This window comes from Sciurus carolinensis, chromosome 2 (assembly GCF_902686445.1).
Source record: "Sciurus carolinensis chromosome 2, mSciCar1.2, whole genome shotgun sequence".
Classification (NCBI taxonomy): domain Eukaryota; kingdom Metazoa; phylum Chordata; class Mammalia; order Rodentia; family Sciuridae; genus Sciurus; species Sciurus carolinensis.
In genome coordinates, this window is record NC_062214.1 from 51,307,888 (window position 1) to 51,330,860 (window position 22,973).

At 40.3% G+C, this 22,973-nt stretch overlaps 1 protein-coding gene across 1 annotated transcript in view; it reads right to left on the bottom strand.

Annotated features, from left to right (window-relative positions):
* The window catches only part of Tmc3 (transmembrane channel like 3), a 37,736-nt gene extending 15,900 nt beyond the window's left edge, over positions 1-21,836 (bottom strand). Inside the window, exons 1-12 of the mRNA XM_047541377.1 lie at positions 21,748-21,836; positions 20,219-20,365; positions 16,592-16,667; positions 13,860-13,941; positions 12,064-12,170; positions 11,233-11,331; positions 10,988-11,130; positions 9,850-9,997; positions 8,947-8,990; positions 5,953-6,100; positions 4,281-4,390; positions 1,591-1,669 (exon numbers count right to left, since the gene is read on the bottom strand). Of these exons, the coding sequence (XP_047397333.1) occupies positions 1,591-1,669; positions 4,281-4,390; positions 5,953-6,100; positions 8,947-8,990; positions 9,850-9,997; positions 10,988-11,130; positions 11,233-11,331; positions 12,064-12,170; positions 13,860-13,941; positions 16,592-16,667; positions 20,219-20,365; positions 21,748-21,836 (1,272 nt within the window). The remainder of the gene's footprint in view (positions 1-1,590; positions 1,670-4,280; positions 4,391-5,952; positions 6,101-8,946; positions 8,991-9,849; positions 9,998-10,987; positions 11,131-11,232; positions 11,332-12,063; positions 12,171-13,859; positions 13,942-16,591; positions 16,668-20,218; positions 20,366-21,747) is intronic.
* Positions 21,837-22,973: the final 1,137 nt, after the last annotated feature.

A 22,973-nucleotide genomic window follows, 5' to 3' on the forward strand; every position in this document is an offset into this window, starting at 1 on the left:
GCTCCCAGCATCCTGATTGAATTTGTCAACATGTTCATATTCCCAGCAAGCGGGACGAGTGGCCTCTACCCAGGGCAGAAGCACATGCAGAAAGTCCTGCTGGTTGTCACAGCATTGTCTGTTCTCATTCTCTTCTTGAGAAAGTCACTGTTTTTGTTGTGGCTGCATGATGGGTGCAGCTGCTTTGGCGTGAGCAAGAGTGGTTATACATGGAAAGATAGCGAGGAAGAAGTTTCTCTGCTGGGCAACCAGGATATAGAAGTGGGAAATAACCAAATGGAAGATGGATGCCCAGAAATGACGTGTGAAGAGTTTAATTTTGGAGAAATACTGATGACGCAAGTGATTCACTCCATCAAACACTGCCTGGGCTGCATCTCCAACACTGTGTCCTACCTGCAACTTTGGGCCCTCTGCTGTCTGATGTCCTGTGGGCCATGCTGATGTGAGTGGGCCTGCGAGTGGACACAACCTATGGCGTCCTGCTGCTGTTCCCAGTGATCGCTTTCTTTGCAGTTTTGACTATTTTCATCCTCTTGATCATGGAAGGGCTTTCTGCATTTCTTCATGCCATATGCTTCCACTGGGTAGAATTTCAGAACAAATTCTGCGTTGGTGCAGGCACCAAATTTTTTCCTTTCTCATTCAGTCTACTCTCATGGAAGTTCAGTGACAGTGACAACGTGGCATGATCATATTGCTGTAACCAAGGAACTTTCAGATTTACGGAGAATAGCATGTTATAGAATTTCACATATATCCAATTTGTGATAGGAAAAATTCTGTCTTCACTGGTTGCCTTATGATATAGCCAAATAATTCTGTAAGATATACCTCTTCCTCATGTCAAATATTTGTAAAGTTTGTCAGATTCGGACAAAAAAAAAAAAAAAAAACCAGAATTATCACCCCAAGTTATGACCGGAAGACAAAATTGCTTAAGCTCAGTAAGTGGCAGGCAAGGATCCAGGTCTATGTAACCTCAAAACCCTGATGTAGACAAATGACTGTCTGTGGTTTCTTCTGCCTACAAGTCTTGAGATTTGATGCTAGTGTGGTGTATCCTGAACAAACAAGCCTCAGAAAGCTTCTTCTCCCTGGTATCCCCTTTTCCCACCATTTGGGGTGTCCTCAAGGAGGAGCAGGTTGGAAATGGAAAGTTGTCCCCCTGGGCTGGGATGGTGGGCCTCACTCTGAACTGTTTGCCATGAGATGATTATTTTTTTGCAAATTGTCTGAATAAGCCTCATGGCCTACTGCTCTTTCTGGGATCATTTATAATAGCTGTTGACAGCGTCTCCTGATGGGATTCAAGGAAACAGGGCACAAAGAGACATGGAGTTAAAAACCCTAGTCACTGTCACTCACTAGCCATGAATCACAGACTCTGTTTCTTTATTTGGGAAATGGGAACACTTTTTCTATCCTCACCTTGAGAAGACCACAGTAGAGTGGAATTTGGATGTGCTGTATGAAATGCAGTTATTAGCACTGATGCTGGCAATTATGATGATGACCTAGGTGTGGGGGGATGGGGTGGGGTAGGAAGGGTAGTGGTTGGGCAGGTGACTGTCCAATCTGGGCACTCACCTCAATGCTCATGCTGTTTACTTTGTCCAGCAGGGCAATGATCAAACTGTAGAGATTTCCCAAATATAGCACAAGGACCCTGAAAGGCACAAACAAGTCCATGGGTCTAGACCTATCACATAGTTCTAGACTATTGTGGATATTCTAAGACAATGACTGCTACACTTGCATCTTTTAAGTCACCTTGAGGGCATTCAAATACAGAATTCCAGAATCCACCTTGCTTCAGTAGCTCTGGGTGGAGTCTGGGTATCTTACATCCTTCCCAGATAATTTCCACTATAGCCCATCCTTGGGTCAGCTTTTAAAAACACTAGTATAGCAGGTGAGTAAATTTAGGAAGTGGGGTTCTAAAGGGTAGTGTAAAAGATGTGTCTCTGTGCTGTGTTTCTGGTTTATAAAGTATTCTTCCCAAGTACTGTTTCATGATTCTCATTCAGCTCTATGAAGTTCTCATCCTTGTGAACTCACTTAAGAAACAAGTTAACTGAAACACAGAGAAGCTGAGTAACTACTCAGTTTCATCAGGTTAGAAAGAATCAGATGCAATATCTGCATCTCAGTGCTCCCATTAGAAACACAGATGGGCTGTGGATACAGCTGTACCATGTGGGTCACTGGAAGTGAATGGAATCTTCCAGCAACAGTCTCTATCAGTCAAGGACCAAAGACTTGATGTCAGTTTACGTAGAGTTAAAAAGTTGCTTAGGTAAGCCTATCATGGAATATCCCAGGATGTAGCTTTGATTTCTTATGGGAAATCAAACAAGATGGAAAAGGAAAATGGTAAGTTTCCAAATACTTCAATGTGACAAGAATTAGTACATTGAGAATCATGAAACCAGGGTCAGTTGATAGGAAAGCAGCTTTATCTTGACAGAACAGAAACCAGAACCAAATTGAACCATGAGTTGGCCATCCCCACAGGCTTTCTTTACCTCCTCAAGGTAGTGGTGACCACCTGTGTGCAGGCAGAGACATTGCAAGGGGACATCTGTGCAATGTGCAAGACTTTCTCTCTGAAATTGTGAAGGGACTTCCTTTGGTATAGTGCCAGGACCTTTTCATTTCTGTATTTATAGCGCCTCAGGCAGGTAATAGACCCTCAGAGTACATACAGTAAGAGTTGTTTGAAGGAAGTGTGGAATGAATCTCACCTCCTCTTCTTGGCATCCCATTGCTCTGGTTTTCACTATGCCTTGGATAAAAGGTAACATGGTCTGCTGGTGAGTTAATGGAACTAAAATAATATGTCTTGCTCTTATTATCAAAATTAGCCCTAATTTGTCTGGGGTAAGTCTCTCAATGTCTCTGTTTCTCTAGTTTTGAACATGAATAACGAGGTCAATCTGTATAATAGGATTGCTGTTAGACCAAATGCAATAATGGAATTGATTCTCTCCAATGCCTGCTAGTGAGGAAGGAGCTGAGGAACACACTTCTCTTATTCAGGTCAAAGAGGTGTTAAATGGAGCAGAAAGAACCAGGGTTAGGGGTCAGGGGGCTAAGAGCCTCATTCCCCAGGGGAGCCATCCTGGGCTGTGAGACTCTGGCCAACCCCTTTGTTCTTTCTAGTTAGTTTTTTTTTTTTTTTTATCTTTAAAATGACAGTTGGATTTCATGGGTTGGCAAGTTATGGCCTTAAAATCACCCTCCCCTATTTTTGTGAATAAAGTTGTGCTGGAACACAGCCCCATCCTTTCATTTGCATATCATTTCTGTGGTAACTTTCATGGTACAACCTTAGAGCTTAGAGTTGTGACAGAGATATTTAAAAATTAAAATATTTGACTATAGTATCATTCTCAGGTGTTTACCAACTCCTGAATGGGAGCAAATCTTTACAAAGTGGTCTGCGAAAATTAGTTCTGGAGAATGTTATTAGGTGATACAGGAGCAAACAGGGTGAAATTGATAGGGGTATGGGTGGGAGCAAGAAAGAGTGGTTCTGACTGTCTCCCTCTCCATGCTCAGCTTTCCTTACCTGCACATACAGCTTAATTTATGAATGAGGACACCATGCTCCAGGGAAAACAAGTGGATTTTTCAGGAAGACAATGGTGAAGTCACACTAGAAATGAGAATGTTTCTTCTGACACCTGAGGCAGGTGTCCAAGGATGTTCCTTTGGACATGCCAGCTGCCACTTGTTCTTGTGGCCATGGATCATCCTGGAATAACCCCAGAATCTTCCAAGAAAATCCAAAAGAACCTCTCTGAGTCTGTGCTTTTGGGAAATTATTAGCAAAGCACAAACTGTTCTCATATCTGGAAGAACAACCTAGATCTCTTCCGTCACTCATAGTCAAACCATGGAGGGAAATCAACAATGAGGAAAACCAGACACACATTCCATCACCCTGCTCCTCTTTCTCCTCTACTTTTTCTATCTAATTCTCCCTCTCCTCCCTCTTTCTTCTCCTTTCCTTGTTCTCTTTGTCCACTTTCTTTTCTTCACTACATTTTAATCCATTTCTTCTGTCCTTGTCATCCTGATCCTCTTTCCTGTCCCTCATCTTCCCCTGCCTCCTCACTTTTCTCTCTGATTGTATCCTGTGTTTCTCTTGAGTGAAAGTTCTGGGCTAAGTTGGGGGAAAGAAGCAAACTCTGGCTCACAAGGGACTCATGTTCCCACTGCAGTAGCCAGATGGGTGATCCACAATGTGGCATGACCTGGCAGGGCTGCCATACCTTGCCAACTGGAAGCGCAGTGTGGTCCGTGGGTGGTACATTTCCAAGGCGGCGATGAGGTCAAAGGCAGATGGTGCCAACATGGTGACAAGAGAGACTACCACACTCACCTGTCAAGAGAGCATGTGTGAGACCCTGCAATTTCCAGGGTCCCCCTGACCTACTTCAATTACTTACATTTGGTCTCTTACTCTAATATTTGGACTGTGGGTATCCACAGGGTCATGTATTTCCTATGTGAAAGACTTCTCCAAATCTCTACTAATTATCTTGTTTTGAAAGGCCACTGTTACTTTATCACAGGTTTATTCTTTATAGGAACACTCCTTTAGCATTCTGAAGACACTCATATGTACCATTTGGGATTCAATAGCATTTCTGCCACATTTTTCAATTACCATCTCATCTCATTTATACTTTCCTGACCTGGGATTGAAGATGGAAATAACTGTGATTATTTTGAATAGAAAAAGGAAGGCAGAGGGTAATTTAATATTCTTTCTGTACATGGAAGATTAATTACCTAGAGAATTATTCCTGGCTCTTGTTTCTCTGTACTTACAGCAAAAGAGAGAGGCATTTTAATGGGTGTATAAGATGTTTGAGCTAAAATAAGACATAATTTCTAACTATATCTAAAAATATACCTATCTATCTGTAAAAAATACACACATTTACATAACTTAATTGATATAAAGTATAAAGAGGTATGGGAAAAGATACCTCATATAGTCTTAGATTTTAATATATTATTATACATGGATAGATATGTATAGAATAAATAGATGATCATCTTCTGCATACATACTTCTGCATACATACTTTGCTTTTTAAATGGTGATACTTTTTTCATAGAAGTGGTCTAAAAAGTTTCTTTTTTTTTTTGGTGTGCTATTTCTGCCTTTCAAATATTTCTAGGTAAATTGAATCAAACTTTCAGAACAATATACCAATATTAAGAATTGTAAAATTGTCCATAACCTTCCATTTGGTAATTTTCCTTTTATGGAATATTTACACAGTGGGGGAAAGGCTGTTCAACATACAAGCCATTTATGTGGAGCTGATTCTAGGAGTATTATTTGTAATTTAGAAATATAAAAACTTCCTAAGCACTCAATAGCAGGCACCAGGCCAATTTTGATGCACACACTGGAGTACAGTGCAAGCATGGATGTGCAAGAACAGATGTGAGAAGAGCAGCTGGGTGTGGTGGCACACACCTGTAATCCCAGGGGCTCTGAAGGCTAAAGCAGGAGGATGGAAGTTCAAAGCCAGCCTCAGCAACTTATCAAGGCCCTAGGAACTTAGCAAGACCCTGTCTCAAAATAAAAAATAAAAAGGACTGGGAATGTGACTCAGTGGTTAAGTGCCCCTGGGTTCAATCCCCAGTACCAAAAAAAAAAAAAAAAAAAAAAAAAAAAAAAAGGTTTAAAGGTAAAGATCTGTGCAAACACTTGAAGTTTCTCTTAAATCAAACTCTTCCCCTGTGGCAACCAATAAAATCATTTAGCCAAGTCTTGATGTTGTCATTCAATGGCTCAAAGCCCTCGTGGTTCATGCTCTAGGACAAGGCTGGAAATATTCCCTAGAAGTAGTTCTATGTAACCCACTAATGAAGCGGAAGGGCAGCTATTTTGAAGACTGAATTCAGATAACAGACACTGGGTACCTCATTCTTTTCCCAAAGAGTCAGTTCTTTCTTTGACTGCTCCAGCTTCTGGGACCGGTCCACCACAAAGTAGATGAGATAAATGCTCCCAGCCAGTGACAGAAGAACCAGGATGTTGGCAATGATCCTGAGGCAGATGGTCACTGCCCTATGGAGAGAGGCAGGCACCATGACCATCAGAACACCAAGATGCACAGACAAAAAACACATTCCCTGCTGAGAGGGTCCTCCACCTTGAGGAACCATCTCTTTTCCTCACCTCAAATTCCTCATTTTCTATGAGATCAACATTGAGTTATAAAGTCCACCAGCCAGCATCTTGGGACTTAAAACACATAAACAAATAACACTGTTTTAGAGTCTGAATATTTGGCTTTCAAGACAATCTCTGTTACTTAAACTTGGAGCCCCGTGGTTTGTATGTTTATGTTTTAGGAATTGAAATAAATGTATTCAGTAGAGGAAGGGAGAGAAGGAGGGAGAGATGATTGCCATCACTCTATACAAAGAATCTGACACAGCATCACATACCTTCTTGGGGCCTTATTAGCTGTCTTTCTGCTCTGGAATGTAAGTTCCCAGACTTTTTAGTGTTTTTGTTGTGGTATCCTCAGCTCTTAGAATAAACCTAAGCACATCTAGGCATGTGATAAATATTTGACAGATGAGTGAGCAAATAAAGAAGCAACTAAATAACCGTGAGACATGGGACTCATCTCTCTCCTCATTAGGTCTCACTTTCACAAGTCTCTTATAATCTGGGAAATCCCAAAATCAACAGTGATTCTGGAATTTAGTATAATTGAAACCCATTTACTTTTTGTCACAATGGGGGACAACTGACTGATCGGCTCTGGTTGGCCTGTTTTTAACATAATCTTCTGTCAACTTTGGGGCTAATTTTAGCCTACTTCTCCTGGTAGCAAGATTCCAGGTAGAGGCCTGTTTGAATGCAGTTGATTTGGGAGGTGACCCTGGAAAGCAGGACAAAAGAGTCATTAGCAGAAGGATGTGTGGTAAAGTTGGCGACAGCTGGAGGCAACTGCAGGACCTCCTTAGGGACCTACAGAATGCCTCCTAGAACTGTCTGCCCAGAGTGAAGGAGAGAAGCATTGATTCCATTCCCTATGGGTCAGCACCCTTCCAGCCTATGGTTGTATGAGTGTTGACTGGGACTTTGTGGGCACTCCTCAGAGGACCCTGGGGCAGCAAGCAGTAGGCAGAAGTAGTAGGCATATAGCCAGCGGCATCCTGTAAAGCCTTACCTGGGGACAGAGACAGGAGAAAGAGATATGGTCAAGAGGAATTGAAGGTGCACACAAGAAGGGCACCATCCCTTCTGTGAAGTTCTACCAGCTGGGAACCTGTGAAGGTGTTCTGACCCTTCATCTGCACAACGAAGGAATGCATCCCCAAATTGAAATGAAAATGTCACCTTGCCAGGTAAAAATAAAAACATGGCATACTATGGTATTATTAGCAACTCTGGTGGTGGAGGACTACAGATCAAGAATCATAGAACACTGGACATAGAAAACCCTGAAAGAAAGAGAGAGAGAGAGAGAGAGAGAGACAGAGAGAGAGAGAGAGAGAGAGAGAGAGAGAGAGAGAGAGACAGAGAGAGAGACAGAGAGAGAGACAGAGACAGAGAGAGAGGGTGTGTTAGGTCCATGAATGCCATCCTGGTGCTTCTTTATTCCCTCCAGTCTGTAGATCACACCATCATTATTTCCAGGGTCATGCTGCCTGCTTGGTCTCAGTCCAGAGAAATGTGGCCCTGGAGCAGGTCCTGCAATTTATTTTCCCTTCCAGTACCTGGTGGCCCTTCTGGGGATTACACCAGAAAATGCATGTGGGCCGAGTGTTGTAGCCTATCAAATGTTAGATTCACCCTTTCTCTACCCTCTTCTTCTGGGTCCTGTTACAGCATGCCATATATCCCAGAATGGATACCATTTTTGCTTAGAAGAGAGATGAGGAAAGGTTTCTCCTTGGATCATTTGCTTGTTTTAATAATGACTTCAATTATTCGGAATGAATTTAAGATAGCTACAATTTTCAAATTTGAGGAAACATTGTAATCATGTTGTAAGATCTACTAAAGATAGATTTAGTGATCTATTCTCAGGGATTCTAATCCAGTAAATTGGGCCACAGAAGTCTTCATTTCCAGTGAATGCAGGTGACTCTAATGTGGGTGGGAGTTCTCCAGTTTCTGAAGCACTAATAAAGTCCTATCCTTTCATTTATCAGGTGAGAAAGTGCAGGCCAAGAAAGGTCAGGGATATTTCCTGGGTCTTGGGAATGAACGACAAGGGCAGGGCCAGAATCCATGTCTTTAGAAGACCTGTAGATAGCCTTTCCCAATTCCACCCCTTGCTTCCTGCCATTATCCCTGTGATTGGTGTGTTTCTTCTCCACAACTCCAACCAATCTGTAGGATATGAGAAGAATGAACAGACAGAGCCACTACCCCTTTGACCCTTCCTGGGAACACCCTTGCCTTGCATCTGTTCTCTGGTCATGATGTTGTCCCCTCACCAACATACTTCTCAGGTTCTCATGAAGAACCTCACATGAGGAAACCATCTTGAGGGACTTGTGAATGCAAAGGATGCTATTTGTGTCTTGTGAGCTTTAGGGATTTATTTCTAAATAAAATTAGTCCTAACAGCTTTTGTAGATTTGCTTCATTCACCAAACTAGAAGTTGACCCTAAATGTAACAGTTTTATTATCTAAGTAAAAAGGTAGAATGCTGGTTCACTTCATATTTATCACCCTGTCACAGGCTCTGTGGAAGGAGCAAGCACTTTTAAATACTGCTACAGGAAAATATGGGGTTCCCACAGACCATAGTACCAGGGGACTGACATCACAAAGAAAGAAGGCCTATTTGACTTTGAAAATAAAATATAGATAATCTAGTAAATTTTTGTGCTAAGGTGAAACAAAACTCATCAATGACTTTAGCACAGGGCATATTAATACCTACAGATTTTTGCTTTTCTTCTTTTCCTGTTCTTCTAGGATAGCCTCCTTTAAGGAAAAATATATATAGCATTAGAAGTTTAGCACCATCATTAACTGTAAATCATTAAAAATATTCAGTATTTTAACTCATATGTTTAAGACTTTCTTTTGTAAGATTCTATTAATATCAATGAATTAGATAACAATTGTTTAATAATCAACCAAAGAAAGGAAATTGGAAATTGAGAAGAAAGATTGGAGATGGGAAGATTGTCATAGTTTGAATTATTGAAATAAATTTTTCTCAAAATAGGGTGCCATTTAATTGTTGGAGTGGTTCAACTAATCAGATTTTTGATGCTTTTGATTTCCTTTTCTAAGTAAAAAAAAAATGCTTATAACCCCAGCTTATGCATATTGAATCATTTACAGGTTATATAATGTACCATACTAATCATCCAGTATGTGAATTATAAAAAATACAACAACTGAAATTTTTAAAGGATGAAATAAAAGTAAATAAAGGGAAGTTCTAGCCAAGTGTTGTGGTGCACTCTAGTAATCCCAGTGCCTGAAGCAGGAGGATTTGAAGTTCAAGGCCAGGCTCCACAATTAGTGAGCCTCTGTCACAAAATAAAAAGGGCTAGGGATGTAGCTCAGTGGTAGGGAGCCCTGGGTTCAATTCTCAATACCAAAATAGAAAGAGACAGGGAAGTTCTGACGTTTTCTTTCCTCACTTGCTGGAATCTTTTGTTGTGTTGTCTGGGGCTTGCTCTCTTCTGGAGACTCTGCCCTGTGCAAGGCGCCATGTGGGGTAGATGGCATGACTCTCCAGCAGAACACGCACGCAGCGCTGCTTTAGTGCACTGAGCAGGGACTCAGCAGCACACTCGCTGCAGGGCAGCCTGGACAGGCCTCCACTCACCCTGATGCTGTTCACGACTGCAGCGGTTTTGCTCTCTGCAGCTTCTGGGTTTCCGATGAGGTAATCCCAGGCACAAAACACCCGCCAGCAGAAGGTGTAGTTTTCATTGGAAGCACTAGCAAGGCTTGTGCGGGAGTTCTTAGCCATCCTGCAAAAGAGGAATCAGAACAGGATCATGGGAACTGTTTCAGGACTAGGATCTTCCTAAGTTGTTGCTACTGGACTCAAAGTTTTTATGTGAATTAGAAAAACTGCCCCATCTGGGTGGATGTAGCTCCTTAGGCAGAATACCAACTGGATTTCATGCCCTCAGTTGACCTTTCTGAACACTGAAAAGTGCATTGACACATTAGTGTGAGTCCATTTGACAAGGAGTCTCACCACTGGGACTTTGTTTGCACTTTGGTAAATTGCCACAGATTGGAAGCACAAATTATAAAGAAGTGCACTTGAGACAATATGGTCAAGTGCACTTGAGACAAGTTCTCCCCAAGTTCAGAAACTGTTAGTCTGTGTTCCTTTAATGTCTTAATTTAATTTAACATAATTTCTTAACAGGACATTAAGCTGTAAGGAAACCTGGCGATTTTCCAACCCAAACTGCCCATTTTACAGATGAAGCACAGAGAGGGAAAGCAAGTTGCTGCAGGGCTCCCAGTGGGGTGGTGCAGGACTCCCAACCCCTTGACAGTTTGCTTTCTTTTGCATTGTGCCTCCAGTAAAGGATGAGTTTGAAGTTCCAACTGTGTCACAGCATAGATAAGCTGACCTTAGCAGAATCCAAAACCAGGTCATCAGCAAACATAAAACCAAAGGAGCATGTTTTGCTTTCAGTAATCTCTGGTTACCTAGGTCATATTATTCTTCTCTATTAAGGCAGTTACTACATTGTCTAAAATTGCATAAACTGGTAAGTCTGAATGATCCTTGTCTTCCCAATTCCAAAACAGAACCTAACTTGAGGCTGTAAGTGTTCAAAAGCACTGGTTAAAATGAGCATACCTCTTTGGTCCTGGTCTCCACCTCTGTAAAAATAGGTACAGTTATGCCACAACTTAGAAGGGTTATTGGCAAGATTAAATGAGATCACATGTATCTTAATTCCTGACATGAATCTTGAGGAATTGAGGAGTCATACTTTTTTAAAAGAATGATGAAGCTGTAAGCAAACACTGCCATCCCCACCAGGAAATATGCCAATGGTAGCCGGTAGCCTGCTCTCCCGATCTTCCTCTCCCTGCCATAATAGCCATAGAAGAGAACTGAGTACTGGAGGTAGCCCTGCAAAGAGAATAGTCTGTGTCATTTCTGATTCCCAGGTCTCAGAATTGTGCCCATTCACTCCCTCACTCAAGGCAAGAGTGTGTCAAGTATCAACCTCACCCCCAGGGACCAGACGGTGTCCAGGTCTTGGGCAGATGCAACATGCTCCTGGGGGATGCTCTTGCTGGCTGTGCTTCCAAAGGGCTGGCCTGCGATCAGCTGGTGAGAGAGAAAGGGATGTCATATGGTCCTCCAGGTGAGGGGATCAGAGAAAAGGGAGGCAGATTCCCACAAGTCTGTAAAGGTGTCACACATAAGAGCTCTTACGGGGCTTTTTTCTTTATTCACACGAATGGAAAGTTAATCATGGGTGATCAGATTTTCTTTTGCTGTTTAGGGGTTGCCTGAATGCACTCTCTCTGGACTAGATGTGGTATCTGGGTGGATCACTGAGGTCCCTTGGATTTTGGGATTGCATAGGAAATGAATGACCCCATTTACTTTATTAGAATGAAATTTAGTTGAATAATGGGTTTTATTTTGACAGGGTTGGCAAACTGGGCAGTCTGTCACTTTTTTTGTAGGGCCTTAAAGTTAAGAATGGGTTTTGCATTTTTGAGTAGTTGGGGAAAAATCAGAAGAAAAATAATATTTTGGAATAAACTAAAATTATATAAAATTCAGCTTTCAGTTTGCATAAATAAAGTTTTATTGGCTCACAGACACATTAATTGTTTTGTGTGTTGTCTGTGACTGCTTCTCCCTGGCAGATCTGAGTAGTTGTGACAGAGACTGAAGGGCTAAAATGCTTAATTGTGCCATCCTTTATAGAAAAGATCTGTTACACATGCATTATCCTTCCCACGAGATTAATGAGAGGTCATTTTATACTATTGTAACATATCCCCTTTGAAGCAATGGTACTTTGTTCTCTTCTAAAATAGTTCTTACCTCTGGGATGACAATAAAAGCACCTGTCATTATTGTGAGCACAATATTAATTCCAAATAACCATCTCAAGAAGATGAAATAGGAGGCCACACCTGATCCAAAATGACCTAGAGAAAGGTAAGACAATGCAGTCCATTTATGCCCAATTCTTCCAGTGCAAGCAATCTTCATAAAGCAACACTAATTTTTCCTGTTATCATCAGGGTATAGAGTAAAAATGCTATATTATACCCATAAGAGTATTTCTCCAAATGATAATTTAGATGGGTCAAGATGACCATGAATATCTACTAGTTTTATATGAAGAAAACAAATTCTTAGTTTACCAAAAATAATCATTTCCCTAATGACATATTCATCTAAAATGCTCTATCAAACTTACAATAACAAATGTATATTAAGAAGTGTGAACATCTTTTGAGAATTCAATATATTTCTCTTCTATTAGAGGTTCTTTCGAGAATTCCAAAGATTTTTCTGAGGGTCCTTTTGGTTAAATTTCAAAATAAAAACCAATTTGTTAGATGTTTACAATTGGGAATACCAAGTGAAGGATACATGGGAATTCTTTGCAAATTTCATTTTGCAAATTTGTAAAAATTCTTTGCAAACACATCTCACTCTAAATTAAAAATTAAGAAAGTGCTTGATTCCATTTAAACATTGAAAATAACTTTCCTCATTTGTTATCTAACTTTAGATTTATTTTTATGTATATAACATTTCTTTTCTATGCCATTAAATATAGCAATACTTTCCTTGATAACTTCTTTCTTCACTTTTACAATTAGATGGGTCTCCATTCTGAGATCAAATCACTCATATTTTCTTTGATTCTTTCAGGATTTCTAATTAGATATTTAAATACACAAAGCAATTTTAAAGTAAAGGAACTAAACTTACTCTTTAAGACAATTGAATCAATTATTCCAGCAATACGTATGGAGTAATTTAGACTATAATAATTATCATATGCTAAAGGTTTGCATGTACTTCTGCTTCTGATTTTTTTGCTTATTATTTTGATTTATCAGCCAATCCCTGCACTATTCTATACTGTTTTGATTGTTTAGCTTTCTAATGTATTTTTAAGATTTTGGTTGCACAACTTCATTTGTATTTTTCCTTAAAATTTTTGTTTAATTGATTTCTTCAATGTTCTTCTTCCATCTAACTTTTGTGATTATTTTGTCAAGTACTCAGAGCAATATATTGAAACTTTTATTGGAATTGCATTAAACTTGTAAATTAATGTTGGAAGTCATCATCTTCCAAATATTAAATCTTCTCATATCTCTTTATAGAACTTTTGTACTATATAGTCCAATTTTTATGGCTTCCTTTATTTTAGAATTATTGTCAAGTTTATTCATGGCGGTCTTTGTGTGTGTGTGTGTGTGTGTGTGTGTGTGTGTGTGTGCTTGTAAAGTGTGATTTTACTTATTTTTTCAGCATATGTTTTTTAAATGCTTACAATTATTTTTATGAAAATGTAATTTTTTTGTATTATGCAATTCCTCGCATTACTATCTTATTTATCCTCAGAGTTTACTTCATCCTTTGGGGTTTGGTGTGTCAAACTGACTGAACTGACTAGGAGAGAACAAACAGGGCCATTTTGGAATGTAGCAAAGAAGCATGGGGATTATTCTTATCTTGGTGGGGACAGACCATGCCTGCTATGCAAGTGCCCCCACCTGCACATTGTGGGACTGATACACACGAGACTGTTGTCAGGCTGAGGCTTGACAACTGGTCCTGCATCCCTGACCCCTTTTCCAGGTGCAATTACTTACTCTCAATTTTCTTTATCCTCATTTCCCAGGGAATGAAGATGACCACAAAGTTACAGGCGAGGCGAGCAAATTTCCGCCAGAGCTAAAAAGGAGAGGATAGGATTAGAGAACTTCCTGTTCATGAGGATGGCAGTGGCCAGGTGGTACCAAGGTCCACTGGAGGAGCGACTCCCAGACATACCCTTTGGTACATTTAATGATGACTTCATAGGCCGTTAAGCAGCTCTAGGATCAAAGTAGCATCCTTGTCTTTCCCTGTGCTCCTGACCAGGTGAGTGGAAAACTGCTTTGGGCTCTGAGTTGTGTCTGTGTTAAGGTGCATACTCTTTAATGATGTAGCTCCTCTTGTTTATGCCATTCCTGATGCAGGGATGAAGGTCAGACTTAAGGAATGATGTTTAAAGACACCACTTGACCCTGCCACAGACCTAAGGTTACTCTGGGAGTGGGGCCCAGGAATTCACACAGCTAAAAAAAAATCCCCAAGTGACCACACCTGTATCTCTGTTTAAGGCCCTAGAGATGAGAGCCTACTGTGAAAATCAACCCCACCTGATGTGTGTCTTGCATCCTGAGCAGGGTTAATTTCCCAGGCTGAAGTTGTCAGGAATAAGGTCTAGAAATTTGTCTTGTGGATTTAAGATGCAATTGTTAAAAGTTTGAAAAAACATGTTTTTCTCAAAGAAGAATAAAGTAAAACATGTCCTGACATTGGCTCTGCTCTCGGACAAAGTTGGCAGGTTGTGCATTTTAACACACAAACAATCTGGGTTTGTGTTGGAAGCAAATGATATCATTGCACAAAGAAGAGTTACAAATGTGATTACCACATTCTGAACTGTAAGACAGCACACGGTCCTGATACAGACATGTATGATAATGTCATTCTGGATGTGTCTGCTAAGGCCAGACGACTGCTTGGAAATGAAAATCTGAATTTTATCAGAAGTTGGAATTGTTCATCTTCTGATCATGATTCCAGAGCCAACTCAAATAGGGCCACTCCCATGTAGCTGTCATACAGATTTTCTGTAGCCAGAAATAAATTTGTCCTGTCTGAAAACTCCCTTAGCAATGGCCTTTGGTCTGTCTTATGATGTTGATAATGTCCTACCTTGCATTACCTTTATTTGGTGCATCTGGCTTAACTCTTCAGGCACAGAGGTTTTCTGATCTTTGTCCCCAATATTAGTCAGAGGCAGGGGCTCTCAGACATCTTTTAGCAAGAAGTTTGGGGTTAGAAAGTATTTGGGTCTTTGTTCTGTTTTAAAAATATAGTCTAGGAAATGGGTGGGAAGCCAGAGATCTGAGTTCTAGCTTCACTTCCACATCTCTCACTCTGTGCTGCTGGGGAAGTCATTCTCTTTCTTTGGGATGTTCCTGGCTCATTTGTATAAGGAGCAGTAGAAATCAGCCAGTGGCATTCAGAGTGCTCTTTGCATGTAAAATTGCTTGAGAATTTTAGTACATGAAAACTGCAAAAGCAGGGCAGCTTTTGTACATAGTTTTTCAGACATGTAAATTTGTGATCATCTTTAATTTAAATTTTATTAAGAATATTTTGAGACAGACATTACCCTATGAACATGTATGATTACACAAATGGTATGGATGTACATCATGCACAACCATAGAAACAAAATGATGTACCCTGTTTGTGTACAATAAATCAAAATGCAATCTGTAAAAAAAATTTAAAAAAGAATATTTTGTTTTAGAGAATTTAAGAGTATATTTATCAATTTTTCTGTTACAATAAACTTTTAAAAAATGTAATACTCAACATTGGTACATATGAGACCAATAAATTGTTTCATTGTGTATGACAGTATAAATTAACAAGACTTTTGGAAAATAACTTTTTAATATTAAACAAGAGCCAAAAAAAGGATTATAATCTTTTCTACAGGGATCACTTAAGAAAAGAATTTAAAAAGAGGAAAAACTATATACAAAGATGTTCTTTGCAGGGTTATTAATAATAATGAAAAGTTAGAAGCAATATAAATATCTACTTGCAGATGATTAAATTAATATACACTAATCTGATGTAATATTAAACAGCCATTAAAAACAGTTAAGTCTAACATGGACCACAAGCAACATAGATAAACTTTATGATATTAAGTGGAAAAAGTAGCAAAACAAAAATATTTGTAAACTACAATTACCCTGAGGTGAAAATGACATATTTATGCAATGTTTGACACATGGGAGTTTTAAAAAAATACCATATTGGGGAAGTGATTTTTTTTTCTAAAAAGATATGTGAAATATCTTTATACACATATCATTTCAAGGTATACTAAAGTTTAGTTTAAGTAACTGCTTGGGGCTGCTTGGGAAAAATAACAATCAAAACTCTTAGCACTGTACTATAAAGTGAGAGCTGGAATATGCCTGTATTCTCTCATTGCCAGGGATTCAGTGATACAGCTGTACATAGCTGTATCTGCATGGGTGGGGTTAGGTCAGGATGGACACTGAATCCTTCTCACAGGGAAGCCATCTTTTCCTGATAAGCTAGGTTTATTGGGGTCACACAATTGGTAAGTGATGGCATCTGGGACTAAAACTGAATTTTGGGGAATTCAGATTTTCTGGTTTATCATCCTACCCTACAACTGTTAATCACTGAGTCACAACCTATGTCCACTGGCAAGTGCAGCTTCCTGGCCCTGGAGACCACAGGAAGGGACAGCTGTGAACACACACATGTGTGTGTTCTTTACCTCTGCACCTGCTGCTTGGTAGCCTCGGGTCCTGGTTAGCCTCCCTTCAAACTTCAGCACAATCTCCTTTGCTCGTCTGAGAGAAGAGAAACAAAAGGGTGAGCACAATTTTATACTCCAGTTTTTAAAATATTTGTGAAGAAGTAATAGAAACAGATACCAAACCTGCAGGGTAGGGTGGGAGGGTGGTGTTAAACTAAGATCTCGTTTCCTGACTTTTGTTAACTAGAAAACTCCACAAAATATTTTTCTTTAATACTTAAATAGATGAACTAACCTGATGAATTCATACCCAAATTAGTTACAACTGAATTTCTTAAAGTCCTTCGCTGATTCTGAAGTTTGGCTGGGAATCATGAGTTTTGGAAATCCTATAACAGACTTGAACATCTTGGCTCCTTTAACCTAGTAAGGTTTCTCTTTCAGTCAATGTTTTGGAAGTGAAAATCGGATCTGGCTTCAGAGAATTATCTTCAAGAACAGGGTGGTGTCTGGTTAATGAGAGCAAAAAGTTGTGTTTAGATAGCCATGAGCAACCTGAATCATTCCAATTAAACTATTGACACACTATTGATATCATTTTGTTGAGTTGACATGATTTCTCTATTTAAATGTTTGATTCTTAAAAACAGACCAAATTCCTTTGGATAGATGGTTAAATTCACAAATAAATAAGCAAAAGGATTAGAAAATAAATGTTAGTGCTATGGAAAAGACTGAATACTTTACCTCAAAGTACCCTAGACATACATGACTCCAATGCAGACATCCTCCTTATCTGGTAGTCAGCTACCCTTTGCTTGATTGTACTCAGTGTTTAAGAACTTAGTTCTTCAGAATCAGTCAATTTGCTAGTTTGGCAAGTTTACTCATTGGGCTCTTCTTTTGTGTGTCTTCCAAGCAACCTCCCAGTAACACCCACCAGTTGTGAGTCCTCCCTTAGGAGACACAAGTAACTAGCCAGCTCTCTTTTCCACAGCCAGGGTGACTCTCCAAAACATGACCTAATCAAAGTACTGGGTTTTGGTCTCTGCCCACTCATTATCATAGCTCAACCAATGCACTGGCTTCATTCTGGTAAAAAAAAGAGCAGATAAGGGTAAGGTTGATGTCTGACACCATACTCTAACTGCCCTAATAGGGACCATCTTCAATACAGTTGCATGCTACATACATCTAGAAGATGAGAACCCATCCATATTAAATAGCAATTTATTTTATGTATTTATTTATGATATTTTCCCAGCAAACATTTCTGTGTACCTATTTTTGATCGAGCATAGTAGAACACAGACATGTATAAAGCAGAGACACTGCCCTGGAAAAGTGTGGCACTTAGAAAGGATGAAAGATCTAAATATACAATGACTGAGAAAGAGTGGGATAGCATGTGCTATTCCAGGGGGTGATCAGGGGCAGAGGTGGCAACGAGGAGTAGATCTGACCTAGGCACAGTCATAGAACTATGTTGATCCCACCCATCTGACCACTCCCTTCCCTTCAGGGGAAACAGGTGTGTGCTATGTCCTCTCAGACAGTGGTGTTTTATCTGTGTCAGATGATGCCCCCTTGATTCCCAAGCAGTCAGGGATCAGTGCTTTTTGCACCTTCCACTGAAGTGCTGGGATAAGCCTCAGCAGGTCCAATTAGTGAGGTATTGCTCCAGTAGCTTCTTAAGGTGATAGAGAAGAGACCTGTGTGACAGGGGATGAGAGATGGACGTGCTCAGAGGGCAAGCTGCACTCTGAGAACCTTACCATTGGCCTGATGTATGGCTGGCATTAGCTCTTTGGAGCTCTGGCTGAGTCATGCAGCTAAGCAACATGGTGGAAGGCCTAGTTTTATCTTTTGTTTCTGAAGTGCTTGACAGTAAAGCAATCATTTTCTCTGTTCTGGCCTCAAGGTTAAAAAAGGCTTAATCTCCTATTATACAAGTAACAGTTAGTCATCATTTCTGAATGATTTTTTTAAAAGTTTTAGTGGAACATATGCTGTTTTTATGTTTTAGATTAATTTATCCAGTGATCAATTTGATAAAATTCCTATGTTTCAATACCAGAGAACCCTGGACTTGAGGCCAGAAAATTTTGCTTAAAACCAAATTCTAGCACTCAGAATTAAACCATGCATAGCTTGGATTAGTCTTTTAACATCTGAGTATCAGTCTTCTGAGCTGAAAGGGGACATAGAGCCATCCTTACTCCAAGAGTAGAAATGATGAGAACTGATAATAGTCAAGGAAGACAGATAAAGGAATCAATTGGGACTATGGATGACTAGCTAACTGTTGCAGTCACCTGAGAGGCAGGTTAATCCAACTGGAAGAACAGTGTCTGGAATGGAATCCTAAGGAAAGAGTGATTTGATGGAAAAGTGCAAGCTCCATAGATGGTAGGTATGGAGAGAAAGAAATGTCTGGTTAGCATCTAGAAAACAGCACTAAAGAATAAGGTGTGACAGGTTCTGTCCACACAGTGGTTGCCTGATGGCCAGGGTGGTGTCTGCTTTGTTATGAGAGTGCTCTGATAGCTCACAGTAGCTCATTGACACAGGTGATGGAGGTCATCCTGCTGATTCCCCTTGCTGGGATCCCTGGCTTGGGCATAAGCAATCATCAGTCAGTCTTAGTGAGTGACTACTACCTACCCAATACAGTGCAAATCCTTCTACGAACTGCTGTCAGTGGTCTCAAACTTGACTTTGTGAAAGAATCAACTTGAATGTATGTTTAGAATACCGGGGGACCTCTAGTTCTGACCCCAGCACTGGAAGATGAAGGGAGAAGAGGAAGAGGAGGAGGAGAGAGGAGAAAGAAGGACAAGAGGAAGAGGAGGAGGAAAGAAGAGAAAGAAGGACAAGAGGAAGAGGAGGAGGAAAGAGGAGAAAGAAGGACAAGAGAAAGAGGAGGAGGCAGTGGCTACCAAAAATGCCAGGGCCTTCCCTGACAGCCTGGTTTAGTAGATTTGAGGGTAACCAGTGTCTTTGAGTTTTTAATTGTACTCTGAGAACTTAGCAGTTGACATTTTTGGAATTATTTCTTCAGGATGTAAGGGCTATTCCTTGTTATCACTTTAATTTTAAAGTGAAAGGAACTGATATTTAAAGAAACTAAGAAAAGTACTCAATATCCAATGATTAGAGATTGGCGGATAGTATTTGAATTCAGGCAATCTGTCTTCAAATCCTTATACTTAACCATTATACAGACACACTTGCTAAACTGACTCTAAGTACAATAATCTGGCTTCCCTCCCCTCCAGGGGAGGTAATAGCAAGGAAACTAAAATGAACATCTCTTTTCATTCCGGCTTGTTCCCATCTCCTGTGATTGGAAACAATGTTAAAAACTAGCGTTTGGAGTGGAGGTAGAAGACCAAACACTTTCCACCAGCACACACACAACAGACACATAGATGCACACCATATAGACACACCCACTCACACACATGCACCTGCTATATGGACCAGTCAGACCCCTCAGTCACCTTTGTGACTTCTCTGGGTCAGATCAAGGGCCACAGGAGACCATGCTCATGTGGATCTGTCTCTTTGCTTCCATGGGTAGGGCTGGGTGGCTTATCAGAACGTCTATTTACAGTAATTAGTAACCACTGTTGAAGACCTTACCTCAGTGCCTTTAGCTTTTGTCCCATGGTCCAGGGCCTGCAGCGAATATTTGCCATGAGATCTTTCTGGAACTGTATATTCTGGAAGATTTGTTCCGGATCACTGCTGTCCCCTGTTTCATCAGCATTAAAGCTGTCATCCAAGTTACTGAATGGATCATGGCATTAAGAAGGAAATCTGATTAGTAGAATTGCTTCCAGTGAAGATCATCTTTCCTGGGGAAAGTTCAGCATCTCACTGCCCCAGGGTTAACTGTATGACCTGTGTGTGTGTGTAAGGATCCATGGAGGTAGAGAGAGAATTTGGCAGTGTTAGCAGCCCACTTAAGCACATTTCTTGGATTCTATTACTTCCATAGTCAGTGAAAGAGAATGATTTCTCAGGGCAAAAGATAATATCAGAAAAAATAGAAGGGAGACCAGTGGAGGAGAGACAGGGGGTTGGGGGTGGGAAGGGAAGAGAGGAGGGAAAGAGGAGGTAGTGGGGAATGAGCTTGATCAAATTATGTGCTTGTACAAATATATCACAATGAATCCCACCATTATGTTTAATTATAATGAGGCAATAAAAACCATACGAAAACACACAAAAGGAAGCAAGAGGGGACATGATTTAATTCCAGAATAGCCACAATTTTGGTAGGCAAAACAATTTGTTTTACAGGATCATTGAAATAATTTTAGAGACTTCTCCTTGTTTCCCAATTCTGCAGGTGAAATATATAAAAATCAAACTTCTGTCACCTAGAGACCCTTCTCTGCCCTTCCACTTTGATTCATTTTAAACCTGAGATAACAAAGGCAGCAGTTTCTATGAACCAGAAATTAGTTAAGTGAGTGAATATGAGCAAAATGTGTCAGGGAAATAGTTACTCTCTAAAAAAAAAAAAACAATTTTCAATGTGTGTCAAGGTTTATTTCCAGTAATAATTGATATGCTAATCCTAATGCGATCTTTTCAGGAGATGAAGATTCTTTGTGACTGTTAGAAACATTTTCTTTGTTATTCTCATTCAGATTGTTTCTACTACTCAAAGGAGAATTTCCTCCAATTTCTCCAAAGTAAACAGAAGTCCTAATACTTAACAAAATATTCTTTATAAATATGTAACAAACTCAAATAGCACTTCCATCCACTTCTAACTATTCTGAAACCTTTTCTAAGGGACACCTTATTTATTGTGACAGATGTTTTATCTGCTTTCTCTTGACATTGCTGATTGAGTAAACAGAGAAAACAGACAAAGCACATTTATGGAGCTGGCAGCAATGAAGCCAGTCTGGGATACATGTTGTGGGAGTCTGATCCCCTCATCAAGAACCAGCAGCTAAGAACCAGTTCTCCCTGTGCACATTGCTCATGTTGCCATCCTAGTTGTACAAAACCTGTATGAATAAGTTTCTGAGTTAATTTTGAAGAATAACAAGCACAACAGACAGAGATGTTGCCCTGGCTTGGGTGATCCAAACACGCATCCCTTTCTCACACACTTTCCTCCTCTGCCCAGGTGATGAAGGGGACCCACTCACCTGAGCAGCAGGGACTCCTGGTAGAGGTAGCGCTGGCTAGCATTTCTCCTGATGCTTCGGTAGCGCTGGGCTGCTCTTGAAGATTTCATGGGAGCAGACCTGCCAACTGTGATCCCTGGTGTCAGCCAGGGAGCTGGTAAGCTGGGAAACTGGCAGGCGAGGGTCTGATACGACTGGAGGTTTCTAAACAGGAGCTGCAGTGTTGCTCTGTCCTCTCCTTCTCAGGAGCAGGATTGCTTGCCTGCTGCTGGCTCTGGGAGCAAGGAAGAAGCCAGGAGGCTGATCATGCATATATAATGTTAAGGTGGCTGCAACAGCACTGATTGGCTGGAGTCTGGGCAGACCAAGGTGGAAAGCTTGGCCAGGTGATGACATGCACTGCCCAAGGAACCTATCCATAGCCCCTAGTACTCAGACAGGGTTTTATGGTTTGCAAAACACTGTATGTCTATTACCTTGGCTAGTGTTCATAAAACACTTAGGGGATACAACAGACAGGGCTTAATTTCCCCATCTTTACCTCTCAAGAAAAAGGCTTAGAGACAGCAAGGAGTATGTCCATGTTCACGGCAGAGTCCAGGAGAGGCACCAGCATGGCATGGTTTTAATTTTTTCCTTTTATTTATTTTTTCTGTTTCTATCTTCCCCTCCCAACACTATTTGAAAATAGGTTGCAGAAATAATAATATGGCAACCCTAAATACTTCAGCATGATGTTAAAAATAATCAAATTAATATTTCATCATGTTTTTGTATTTACCTTATGGGGTCACATTAATGAGCATGATGACCTTATGAGATTGAGTCTAAGAGAAATGAAGGAACTTGATAGAGTTTCACGGTAAGAAAGAATTTGATAGAGATCAGAGATCCTGAAAATAAATTGCCCCTGTAAAATGGGATGCCTAACCCATGATAATCCTTAGTCAAATTGGCAGGACTCCCAGCTACAGGCAGATTGGTACCCTGTTCCCTTGTCACCTGTGGCTTCCCTTAGTTAGCCATGCACTAAGATTCTCAGTCAAAGGCTTTTCCCCAAGTCCAAGACCTGCCTATGGTTTCACAATATCAACCTCTATTTGCTAGTTACCACAAGAAATGGCTTGTTTTTAGTGAAGTTAATTGTAGCTTTGGACCAACTGAATGGGAAGGTGCAAGACTGGAATAAAAATGGCTTTATCTGTTGAGACTCTACCCAGTATGCATTAAGGACTCAACAAATGGGT